The 13,324-nt window shown below is 41.9% G+C and overlaps 1 protein-coding gene across 1 annotated transcript in view; it reads right to left on the bottom strand.

Moving 5' to 3' along the window:
• Nucleotides 1–13,324, bottom strand: part of CPED1 (cadherin like and PC-esterase domain containing 1) — a 215,442-nt gene that overhangs the window by 24,520 nt on the left and 177,598 nt on the right. The window contains exon 18 of the mRNA XM_077807831.1: nucleotides 6,784–6,920. Coding sequence (XP_077663957.1) covers nucleotides 6,784–6,920 — 137 coding nt within the window. The remainder of the gene's footprint in view (nucleotides 1–6,783; nucleotides 6,921–13,324) is intronic.

Genomic DNA, 13,324 nt, shown 5'->3' with positions numbered 1-13,324 from the left:
ACAACCTTTTTTTCCTGGTTATTTAGGTCAGATTTCTGGGCATTGCTAATTGAATGGCTAGTTAGCTCTTAGAATCTCTTTCCCATGACATCTTTTAAAAAGTTACCTTGTACAATAATTAGTGTTATGCTTTAATAAGTCTCATAAATATTACAGAGAATGCTCATTAATGACACAGTTATATGGGGTTATGTCACACAGATGTAATACAAATTTATCCTCTATTTTGATTGCGCATTTCTTTGATATAATTAGGTTAGGCATACGTAATTCCCCCAGTGACTAGAATCTACTGTGTAATGTAGCCTGCAGTCAATTTGCCTTAACCAGGAGTTCAAAGGCAAAGAGACTACAGATACTAGAAGCTGGCGGAATGAGAATCCCTCCCTGCAGAAATCTCCTTCAGTTTCAATATTTTAGATCACTTTCCTGCTTGTTGTGTTTGAAATGCAAACATGTGATGGATTAGTGCTGCTAACACACCATAAAGTAAAATAAGTCCCCTCATAAACTGTTTTGGGGAATTTATATCCTGTTTCATGTCACAACCAATTTGTGTCTTATTCTTTCACCATAGGTGGTCTGAAGTTCACATGAAACGGAACTAACTCACACATGAAGTTAAAAAGTAGTTAAATGACAAAGCAAAGAAACTTGGAAAACATAGCCAGGGTGAATTAGATTTCTGTTATAAAGAACTGAATATATTTTATAAATTACCTCTGAAATAAGCACAGATTTTAAGACAAGAAATATGTTGAAGTAAGAAAAAACTAAAACCCATTTCTTCTCTATGTCTTATTTATAGCAAAGTTATGGGACGCACACAATACAGTAGAGCATGGATGGACACAATACAACAGAACTGTATTTTAGAAATGTGAATAAAAGAAAAGTTAAAATGCATTCTATTGTATTTTAAAACTGTGTTCTATTGTTTCCCTATGAAACGTGAAGAAGCCACAATAATGATCTTACAATGTATATCTGATGTTCTTAGATATGCTGACTTTCATCCACTCAAAGAGGCCAAAGTTATTTACAAACTTCATGCAACCCATTTCATTTAATCTGTCTTTGAAGTGGCAGTCCCTTAAGCAAAGCAACTGTTACCAGTGCACAGACACATTACACAACAATTTGGGATAGAAGGTAAAGAATTTATTTTTAAAGTATTTTCACTGGAATTTGACATGGGACATTGGAATTAACGTCCCTACTTTTTATTTATTTCTTTACTTTTTAGTGCTGTAGGGATTTAACACAACCACAGATGTTCAGGTCCTCAGTATTACATCTCAGCTGTAAGCAATCATCTTCAGGAGAACCGTATCAGCAACACCATACTGAGGCACTTTAGTTCAGTACTGACTCAGAGGAAAGCTTTCAACATGAACATCATGAACATCACTTCCTGCCTAAACTGGCTTTTCCTATTCAAATGCTAACCATGTCCAAGCCTGTTTATTTTGTGCCTTATGACAAGATTAACATTGTTCAAAAGTCAAGTTGGGTCAGGCCAAGTTAGTACTTTGATGGGAGACTTCCAAAGATAATTCAGTTGAGGCCATTGTTCCAGCTAAGGCAACCATGCTAGTCACACACACACACACACACACGAATATACAGACATATATAGAGAGAAGTTGCAAAATAAAAAAAACAACATTTTTGCTGTTTATATATAAAGGTTTTATGTATGAGATATACTTGAGATCAGAGCTCGGATACTACGGTGGCAATGTGACTGGGTGGGTGGAACATTGGGCTAGATCTCAAGAGACCTGGGATTTGTCCCTGACAATGCCACTGGCCTGCTGGATGACTTTGGGCAAGTCACTTCCTCTCTCTCTGTGACTCAGTTTGCACATCTGTAAAATGTGGATAATGATACGTTGTAAAGCGCTTTGAGCTCTAGAGATGAAAATTGCTATAGAACAGCTCGGTATTATAATTTACTGTGGTGAGGGAGCTCATACAAAATTCTAAAATAGATAGGTAGATAGATCAGATGAACATATTACTTTTGAGTGGGGGAGCCATGACTGAATTATGCAGAGTCTTCATTTATCTTCAACAAATGGCAATAGAAACTGCGCAGTACTCTACATCAACCTCTCCCACCGCCCAACCCTCGACGTATTTTGGGCATTTTTAGAACATAAGAACAGCCATACTGGGTCAGACCAAAGGTCCATCTAGCCCAGTAACCTGTCTTCCAACAGTGGCCAATGCCAGGTGCCCCAGAGGGAATGAACAAAACAGGTAATCATCAAGTGATCCATCCCCTATTGCTCATTCCCAGCTTCTGGCAAACAGAGGCTAGGGACACCATCCCTGCCCATCCTGGCTAATAGCCATTGATGGACCTATCCTCCATGAACTTACCTAGTTCTTTTTTGAACCCTGATATAGTCTTGGCCTTCACAGCAAAGAGTTCCACAGGCTGACTGTGCATTGTGTGAAAAAAATACTTCCTTTTGTTTGTTTTAAACCTGCTGCCTATTAATTTCATTTGGTGACCCCTAGTTCTTGTGTTATGAGGAGGAGTAAATAACACTTCCTTGAAAAGAAAAGGAGTTCTTGTGGCACCTTAGAGACTAACCAATTTATTTGAGCATGAGCTTTCATGACCAATTGGTTAGGTGCCACAAGGACTCCTTTTCTTTTTGCGAATACAGACTAACACGGCTGTTACTCTGAAACCTAACACTTCCTTATTTACTTTCTCCACACCAGTCATGATTTTATAGACCTCTATCATATCCCCCCTTCATCGTCTCTTTTCCAAGCTGAAAAGTCCCAATCTTACTAATACTCCTCATATGGCGGCCGTTCCATACCCCTAATAATTTTCGTTGCCCTTTTCTGAACCTTTTCCAATTCCAATATATCTTTTTTGAGATGGGGCGACCACATCTGCATGCAGTATTCAAGATGTGGGCGTACCATGGATTTATACAGAAGCAATATGATATTTTCTGTCTTATTATCTATCCCTTTCTTAATGATGCCCAACATTCTGTTCACTTTTTTGACTGCCACTGCACATTGAGTGGATGTTTTCAGAGAATTATCCACAATGACTCCAAGATCTATTTTTTGAGTGGCAACAACTAATTTAGACCCATCATTTTTATGTATGGTACAGTATACGTATATTGCTCCTTTGTTCTTCTTTTAATCTCCCTATACATTTCAGTTTTGAAATATTTTGCTTATTGTATTATAGAAACGAACATATCATTAGTATGGGTGGAATTTAGCTTTAAGCACTTGTGGAGATCACTAACGTACATAACAGTTTGAATAATTACTAGGAATTGGGAGATGTAAATATATAAATGATGGTTATCATGATGTCATGTGATATAAACATGTTCATTCACAAAAAATATGCACAGTACTGATACAGTCCACTTAAACACCTTTCAAAAGGAACAAAACTGTTAAAGTATAAGTGCATTAAAATATGCAGAACCTTTAATAAAGTCCTTTTTGAAGAACACCTAATTAACAACACAGCTTTTAGGACCCAATTCTCACTACACCAAGGCCCCTTTACACTGTCAGAGTGGTGCAAAGGGACCTAACTGTGATCAGTCCCTGACAGTCCCATGTAATACAACTTTAGGGCCGTTCCCACTCAGCCAACTCACATGGGAACAATTCCCTCCTACTGCAGAGCATCTACTCACATGAGCCAGGATCTGCCCTTATCTGATTTAGTCACTTATGCTCAAATTATCCCAAAAGGCTTCACAGCAATGTTAAGATAAAAATAATACCAGAGGGAAAGAGAAATTAAGGTGTACAGGAGAAATATACCAAAAGCTAAAATGCCACAGAAATTAGATTTTAACAAAGAACAGACCCATTAAAAGAACGGTCTCAAACAAATGTCTGTGCTGAGACAGGAGCATCCAGTCAACAGATTTCTGCTGCCCCGTGAAAGGTTATTTGACAAATCTTTTAGCTTTACAGAGTTTTCTAATTGCTTATTGTAATAGGGTCAACTGCACCCAGAGCACCTCCTTGGGGCCAGGGGTACTTCAGTACTGCCCTCCCTCTGTTTGTTCCTTCTTCAGGACTTAAACTCCACACAGTATATTATAAGGAACTTATACATTTCCCCCTGGGGTCCAGTTTATTCAGTGCTCGGGTCCATTGGCCCTCCAGGCTCCAACCCCAGTTCAGTGTCTCTCTCTTGAGAATCCAAAATAACACAAAGTCTTTCAAAAGAGAACTACAAACTCCTATGGTTGCCAACTTTGGTTGGAGGAATTCCCGGAGATTTCATCACATGACATAATCTTTAATTAAAGATTAGTCTTTAATTCCTGGGGACTCCAGGACAATCCTGGAGAGTTGGCAACCCTACAAACTCTCCCAGCCCTCATTCAAGTTTCAGCTGGGCGCAGACTGTCCTCTGTCAGGGTCTGTCTTTCTGCTTCCTGCCTGGAGACTGTCCTTCTTTACAGGCCCTCCCCACTGGTGCCTTCCTACCTGCTGACTCAGGGCTCTGCAGGAGTCTTCATTCTCTGTACACACTCTACAGAGACAGCCACCATTTCCTGGACATCCCCCCTGCAGCTTCTTGCTGCTTTTATACTGGAATCACCGGATTCCTTTCAAAGGGGCTCATTCTGTAATCAGGGCGGGGGCTAACCTTCAGCCATTAAGGGGTGAGCCACCTGGTTGCACTCCCCCTGTTTTGTACTGTCTGTATCATTAATAGAGAGTCACTGTAGTTTACGTGGGGCCTGATTCTGATCTGACACTGGTGTAAATCACTAACTTCAATGGAGTTACTTAAGATTTACACCACCAGAGCTGAGATTAGAATCAGGCTCATGAACTTCAAGCATGCATACTTCTTCTATTTTAATGGACCCCTTAACAAATGTTGGGACTGATTTTGGTGCTGGTGAGAGGGAGGGAGTGTTGCACTGGTCAGTCACGCACTGCGTGACTAGGCACTCTGTATACTTCCCAACTCAGTTCTGGGAATGCACCTTCATTGGGACATGCTGCTCCCTTGTTATCTACAGCCTTTGATTCGCTGGCAAACTTGTGGTGGGTTATTGATGTGAACAAATTGCCAAATACCTTAAGGATTAGGCTGAGGCCATCAAATTCTTCATTTGTGACCACAACTACTCCAAAGATGACGGTGTTGTACATGAGGGGCAAATCCAACTCCCACTCTCTGGCACAATTCTGCTGCTCGTATGGGAGAAGGACTTGGAGAAGCCACGGAAGGCATCCACTACCCACAGCCTGATATGGAGTCTAATTTTATGGAGGCTCCCAGTGCAGCAACAGGCACTAAACTGGGGGTGAGCTGGAGAATTTGATGCACTGTGTCTGATCCATGCCCTCCATGAAAGGGAATGCTAGAGCTTTGAAGGCTCTGTGGAGTGACTCCAGTACTGCTCCACTGCCTGAAGCAGTGAATTCCTCTTTTCCCCATTGAAATGAAGTTAATCTGGATTTACACCAGTGTAACTCAGATTGGAATTGAGCCCAGAGGCTAAGGACTCAGCAACAGTGTGGCAAAGTGTACATTCACACTTGCATAAAAAGCGTATTTTAACTTTAAAAAAATTTCATTCCCTGGCAAACTGTCCCCGTATTACCTTGACATTGCTCCAGCTGTGAGGGCCCTGAGCCTGTCCTAGATCATTCAGCAGTGATTGCTCTAAGATAATATCAGACTGTTATTCTGTTGGGAACTGTCTACAGTGTCCCAGGCCCTCTTCTCTTTTAGGAAAGGGGACATTTGGAGCTAGATACACCATAAATTAGGGAAAGTATTCTCCATAGCACCTGGCCCAGAAATGAAATGGCTTCATGGAGCCACTCCAATTTATGCGGGTATAACTGACAGCAGAATCTGTCCCACAGCTGGATTTGCACAATCCAGAAGAGCCCCCATCTCAGGGAAAAAAAACAAAGGGAGAAAGAAGCCAGATTGCAATGAAGGACCTTGTGCTGGCTGAGAAGTGGCCAGTTAAGAAGAAAGGAAGGAAGAAAACTACAAAAGAGTAATTATAATTTTTTATGAATAGAGACAGTCTCTGGTTTAATCCAAAAGACTTTTTTTTAACCTAGGACATATAATGTCAAAAATCTTTATAACCATTACTTACTTTCTGGACACTTGTATTCCCAGTAATTGTACCTGAATCTCAGCTCAGAGATCTCTCTCAAATGTTATATAGTCATACCATGCCTATTAAGAAGACACTGTGTTTCCAAGCAATCACCTTAGAAGTTTCACTATAAGAAAAGAATGTGCAAGAAGACTTTGTAAGATTAGTATGCACAAGCAATGGCATGCATTAGGTATACAGCAGAAGAAACAAAGCTTGCATGCAAAGTATATGTCAGTCTTTAACACCAATGCAAATTATTTTTCACTTGTAAGGCTTACATGCTTACTACAGCCAAATGCACTACAGGTATTTCATAGCCATGTATCTGTTATGTCTTGAAATTCCATTAATATCAACTGAAGGTCTGTGTCAAATGGCAGCATAAAAATATACATTATAAGGGGTTCAATTCTACATAATCATTCTTTGTCATTGTGATTTGAATCCCTTCTAACATTCCTCTAGCGATGTAATGAAAAGCAATTTTTTTTATACACCAATCACAATGCATATTTCTTCACACTTGTAAAGAACTTCAGGCCAATAAAGTTCAGTGTGAAAAGACATGGATGACTTATCTTCTGTTACAGATACAGCAGGTGAAAGAGATAAATTGGTTGCATACCTTTCTGCCTTCTACACATTGCTGGAGCTCTGGCTTAGTCAGGACAGAATACTGACAGTTGTGCGGCTGCCATATTATTTCTCGCCAGTCACAGGTTCTGTTGTCAGAACAGCTGAGGCAAGGCACAATCCACTGCCCTGGAAAACAGCAAAATGTCTTTTGACTCTCCTACATATTTTTGCCAGCAGGCTAAGGTAGTCTTAATACTTAATTAATGAGACTGTCTAGTTCTGTCTCATGTAGGTTTTAATAATTTTTAACTCTGTTATTTTGGAAGCTTGAAAATAGTATTTCTTGCTCCTGTGCTAGACCTTTTCCAGTTAGCAAACACTGGTATTTTTGCTTTGCCTTAAAAATTTGGGAATGTCCAGATCCAGTGTTTTAATTTGGGCTCATTCCTAGTTTTCCTTCCTCGTAGCAGCCAATCCTTGTTAGGAAAGGAAGCATAATTCAAGTGGGTAATGCATAAAAATGAGACAGAGAAGATGTGGAGCAGAATTTTCAAAAGTGCTTCAGTGACTGAGGAGCCTAAGTCCCATTTTCAAAAGTGACTTTGGTGCTAAGGTCTCACTGAAAGTCAATGAGATTTAGATTGTTAAATGCCTATGTCCTTTTTTGAAAATAGGACTTAGGCTCCTAAGATGTGGTTTACACTACAGACCTTTATCAGTAATAACAACACCGCTTAAGGGTGTGAAAAATCCACACCCTGAGTGACGTAGTTATACCAACCTCCCCCTCCGCCCCACCAGAGACAGCACCATGTCAGTGGGAGAGCTTCTCCTGTTGCGATAGCTACCACCTCTTGGGTGGGTAGATTAACTAAGCCAATGGGAGAGCTCTTTTCCATAGGCTTAAAGCGTCTTCATTAAAGCTCTACAGTGCCACAGCTGCACCAATGCGGCGTTTTAAGTGTAGATGTGCCCTAAGTTACTTACGTGCTTTTCAAAATTTTACCTCTCGGTTTTAGTGAAAATTAATAGAACTAAGGGCGTATCTATACAGCGAGTTAATGTGCAGCAAGCCGGGATGTGACTTATTCAGCATACCAGCTTGCCATACACTTACTCTCTGTGTGGACCCTACTACCGTGTGCTAAACGTTCCCTAGTGCACTTTGACATACTCTTGTTTCAAATGCACTATGTCAAAATGCACTACAAAACTTTTAGTGCCTAGTAGCAGGATCTACAAGGTAAGTTAGTGGATCGCCAACCAGTGCGCTACAGAATCACACCCTGGCTTGCTCCACATTAACTCGCCATATACAAAAGCCCTCAGGCTCTGAAGAGTGTTGAAGAAACCTGAAAGTGCTCAGCCTTCATGAGGCCAGTTCTACACTGGGAAGACTTTGCTGGTGCCAACTGCAACCCACCTATCCCCGCTCTGGAGAAACAAACTCTGTTAGTAAAAATGCACCTTTGCCAGTTTAACCATATCTACAATAAGGGCTTTTGCTGGCACAGCTGTGCTGGGCACAGATCACACCTCTTCACACCCCCTACTAACCTAGCCAGCCATCAAAAATTTGCAGTATAGTCCTGGTTCTCAGTATTTGACAGCCTCTCGTCTACAACGGCTGTTTCTCTTCTGGCAGCATCCTCTCTGCACAAGGTGCTGGTAGCTGCTTCTGCAGTGGCAGGCTTAGAACATTAAACCAAGTGGTTGTAAGTGGTTATTGATTTATTTGTTCTAACTTCTCAGTTAAAGGAAAAACTATTATTTAGAATTGGTTGGTCTTTGCCACCAGATTCCTTTAGGGCTGGGATCAGCCTTTCTACATTTTCAGTTGGGATGCAATTGAGGCTCAAATCATCTTCATATATTCTTAGGTTTTAAGGCCAGAAGGGATCATTAGATCATCTAGTCTGACATCCTGTATAGACTGTAGAATTTCATCCAGTTACTTTTGTATTGAGCTCAATAACTTATGTTTAACTAAATCACTTCTTCTGGAAAGGCATCCAGTCTTGATTTGAAGACATCAGAGATGGTGTATCCACCACTCCCCTTAGTAGTTTGCTCCAATGGTGAATCACCCTCCCTGTTGTTACGCTTGTGCCTTATTTCTATTTTAAAGTTGTCTGGGTTTAACTTCCAGCCATTGGTTCTTGTTCTGCCTGTCTCTGCTAGGTTAAACAGCCATTTATAACCCAGTACTTTATTCCCATGAAGGTACCTTACACACCATAATAAAGTCACCTCTCAAGCTCTTTAATGTCTCTCTGTGAGGCATTTTTTCCAGCCTGCAATAATTTTTGTTACTCTTTTCTGCACCCTCTCTAATTTCTCAACACCCACTGTAAAATGTACAGTGATTTCTCAACACTGTACACAGTATTCCAGTATCAGCCTCACTAATGCTGTGTATAGAGGTAAAATCAGCACCCTACTCCCACTCAGTGCTCCCCTGTTTATACATCCATAGATCCCATTAGCCTTCTTTGCCACACCACTGCACTGGCAAATCATGTTGAGTTGCTTGTCCACTATGACTCCTGAATCCTTTTCAGAGCCTCTGCTTTCAGAATACAGCCCCCCATTCAGGAGGTATGGGTTGCATTCTTTTATGCTAGAGGTATGACCTTGCATTTGACTATATTAAAATACAGTTTGTTTGAATGGACCCAGCTTATCAAGCAACCCAGAGCCCTCTGTATGGCTACCTTGCCCTCATGTTATGTACCACTCCACCAATCTTTGTCTCATCTGCAAATGTTATCATCAATGATTTTATATTTACCTTCAGATCACTGATGAAAATGTTGAACAACATTGGGGCTAGAACCCTGCAGAACCCCACTAGAACATCCCCATTTGATGATGATTTCTCATTGACAACTACTCTCTGAGATCGGTCTGAACCTGCTGGCTCATTACTGGGCACCGTTACTTTCCCACTGCAACATCCAATCAATAGGGGGATCCATAACCCCTCCAGCACAAGAAAGGAGGCCAGAGGGGACCTGGAGGTTGTGTTAGATAAAGAGCAACAAGCTGGAGGCAGCTGGCTGGGAGCTGGTGGCAAAGAGAAAGCCAGACAGGTTGGGATCTGGGAGCCAGTTTCAAACGCAGCCTCTTGCTGGCAAAGGGTCCAGTGGCAGTTGCACCAGATAGAAACCCAGAAGTATCCTACAGACTGGGGGGGGGGGGGGCATGGAGATGGAAGGATGAGCATATGGACAGGCCTGACTAGGAGTATAGGTGCTGGACAAGAGGACTGGGCGCTAGCTGGGGGATATGCAGGCCAGTGTGTGACTGCCTGCAGGAGAGCAGTGGCCTGGAGTGAGTACCTTTGGCACCAGACTGCAGGGGCCCCACCTCCTTACCCCTGGACTGGACTGTCCTCTGGGGCTGTGTTAGGGATTGTCGGTTTATCTTTGGTTTGTAACTTAAAGCAATCATTAATTGCATGATTTATTGCTGGCATCCTTCGCTATTTGTGCGATGCTGTGTTTATGGAAACACACCAAGGGCTAGAGACTGAAGGGCCTAGAGCTTGGAGCTCCTCCACCACTTGCCGCTGAGCCTGTGGTATGCCCAGCATGCTACCAGCCGTCTAGGGAACTGCTGTTCCACAGCAATCAGAGGGCATGTCTACAACACAGCAAAGAAAAACCCACGGCGAGCCTGAGTCAGTTGGCATGGGCCAGCTGCAGGTTTTTCTTTGCTGTGTAGACATACCCAGGGTGACGCCCTGCAGTGGGGCCGGTTACAGTAGTTATATGGCCAGAGCTGATGAAACACCTCAGATACGTGCACTACCTTCCATAATTGGACATCTCTGGGCCAAGTTATCTGGAAGACACATTGGCAGCTTAACATTGATAAGTGCAAGTGACATAGGAGTTGTAAGTTCAAACAAATTGAAGGTATGTAACTTGCTATAAGGTGGGTCAAGTGGGTAAGGAGACTTAGCAAACAGAGTTTGGATCAGGTTCAATATTGCTACTCCAGTAAGGATAAATGGCATGAAGTCTTGGCTTCAAGTCTATCCTGATAAGGCTAAGGTCAATGTATTGGTTGTGCAGTATGGAGGAGGAATCTTTGAAGATAAGTACATGCCTGTGGATTCTTCAATTCCTTGCTTGGTACATTTTTTTCTTGTCCATTAAGAGGACAGGAATTCATTCAGTGCTGATTTAGCTGAATGGTTTATTTTAAAATTGTAGGCTCGGGGATATGCTTTTCAGGGGACTTCTGAGCAATAGCTATTTTGTAAGCATCTGACAGCTCAAGAAAAACCAGAGATCCATAACATATAGGATATTGAGTCACATTAAATCAGAAGGGCTAGGAGGTTTAGGGGGATTGGCAATGGGATCCAGACGTAAAGCTTTTAGTCTTATTTTTGCAAGTCCTGCATAGGTCAGTAGTGATTCCAAGTCACTGCTATCCAATGGCTGTTCAAGGTCCTATGTGATATGATTGCTGTATCAGTCCAATTTCTAGTGGACACATCAGAAAACCTACTGTCACATTTGGCAAATTTGTCAGTCTTGACAGAGAGGCCAAGGATGAAATGGTTGCAGAAGCCAGGCTACCCTCCCACCTTCCGGAAATGGTCTCTCAAAATAGGTGTTGATGCACATAAGTTAGACAGTTTTGGGAGATGATCTTCCACTGCCTACACCCAGGCTTTATTACTTCTGAGGAGAAACATTAGTTCAGTCTCTGTTGCTGTCAACCCACTTTCAACTTGGCTTGAACAGAACGTAATGCATTTGGGTCTCTGCACTGACTTCTCATTTGTTGGATAAATGCAGGCTCTGTTTGGCTCTGAGAACCCTTCATGTCAGAGATTGCCACTGTCACTGGGTGCTTCGCAGCTTGAGGTAGTAGATCAGAGGAGTCGTGGTGAATGGCCGGCTGCTTGAGCTGTCTGCTCTCACTACTACGCTAGGGTGTGAGGCTGTGGACAGGAGCAGGGAAGGCAAAACAACAGGAATGAGGCTTCTAAAGATCTGCCTGTCACTTTTCTGGCTCTGGTTACACTAGCCCAGCTTTTGGAAGCACAAGTTTATTCAGGCAGCCTAAGCCCCTTTAGCTTCATGTACCAGGCACCTGTGCAGGATTAGGAACATTTTGGACACTTCTATGGACATGTTTAATTTTAATCTATAAAAATATAGCAGAGGTTGAGCATGAGACTGCGGAAAACAAGACTGCCAGGTCCTAGATACCTTGAGAGTTTCTTCCTGACACCTTGATGAGAAAGAGGATTTGCATAGGGGTGGCCTCAAACATACAGAGGGAAGATCTGAAGCAAATATATTTGGTAACTGGCAGGGTGTTTTGGCTTATCAGACAGATAAGTATAGCATCCTCCCACATAAAACTGGCATAAATCTTTCCTGTCAGCTCTTGGAAAGCCTTGCAAGAGCACGTAAAGGGCAGTATTTGTCCTATACTCCTGCCACTGTGCAAGGTAATGCACTACCTAGCTCACACTGCTATGAACTGTACACATACATACATATGCCTAGAGGTTGTATTAGTGAATGATGCACAAAGGGCCTTATTCAAAGCCTGCTGAAGTAAACAGGCGTGTTTCCTTTGACTTCAGTGGGCTATGGATCAGGCCCTAAAGTTCCAGCTTTCGCTGTTCAAACTGGTGGGGGTGTCTATATGCTTAGGGATTTCATTAGGCAGGTGACTTGCCACTATGCACCATAGGGAGGGAAGGTTCTGTGGGTTAGGGCACTAACCTAGGATTTGGGAGACTTGGCTACAAGCCCTTGCTCTGCCACAGACTTCCTGTGTGACCTTGGGCAAGTCTCTGTGCTTCAGTTTCCCCCCGTAAAACTTTCCTACCTTGGTGTTGTGAGGGCAAATACATTAAAGATTGTCAGGCATTCAAATACAATGATAATGGCAGCCATGTTAATACCTTACAAAATCTAGCTCACACCCGTACTGCTATGCTCCCTTTTAGAATAACAGAGTAAGAACAAAAAGAAAAGGAGTACTTGTGGCACCTTAGAGACTAACAAATTTATTTGAGCATAAGCTTTCGGATGAAGTGAGCTGTAGCTCACGAAAGCTTATGCTCAAATAAATTTGTTAGTCTCTAAGGTGCCACAAGTACTCCTTTTCTTTTTGCAAATACAGACTAACATGGCTGCTACTCTGAAACCTGTAAGAGTAAGAACAGAATGTTTGTCTTACTTTGAATTTCCTGACCTATGTTGGTTTGTGACCCAAATCTGGGGCCTGGGAGTTTTGTTCACAGAAAACAAAGAATATTCCCAGTGTAAAAAGTTCTTGAAGAGTATCCCTAATGGTAAGTTCTTTGGGGGGAGGAGTGGTTTAAATTTAGCAATCGTATAAAAACTGGGCATTTAATTTCCTGACATTTCAATTTCTTCTTGAAAATCAAGTAAATATAAGTTCTGGCAGTAACTGTAACTTCGGGGATCGCTCTTCCATTACAGAACTTTCTTCTTAATATCACATATATTTGTGAGTGGCTCTGTTTTTAAATCAGAAACTGAAAAAGCAAAATATTGTGGAATTGAAATGTCTGAACAATAAAAGTTAAA

Source organism: Eretmochelys imbricata, chromosome 1 (assembly GCF_965152235.1).
Source record: "Eretmochelys imbricata isolate rEreImb1 chromosome 1, rEreImb1.hap1, whole genome shotgun sequence".
Taxonomy (NCBI): domain Eukaryota; kingdom Metazoa; phylum Chordata; order Testudines; family Cheloniidae; genus Eretmochelys; species Eretmochelys imbricata.
The sequence above is the reverse complement of the archived record's forward strand: the minus strand, read 5'-3'. Positions and strand labels throughout refer to the sequence as shown.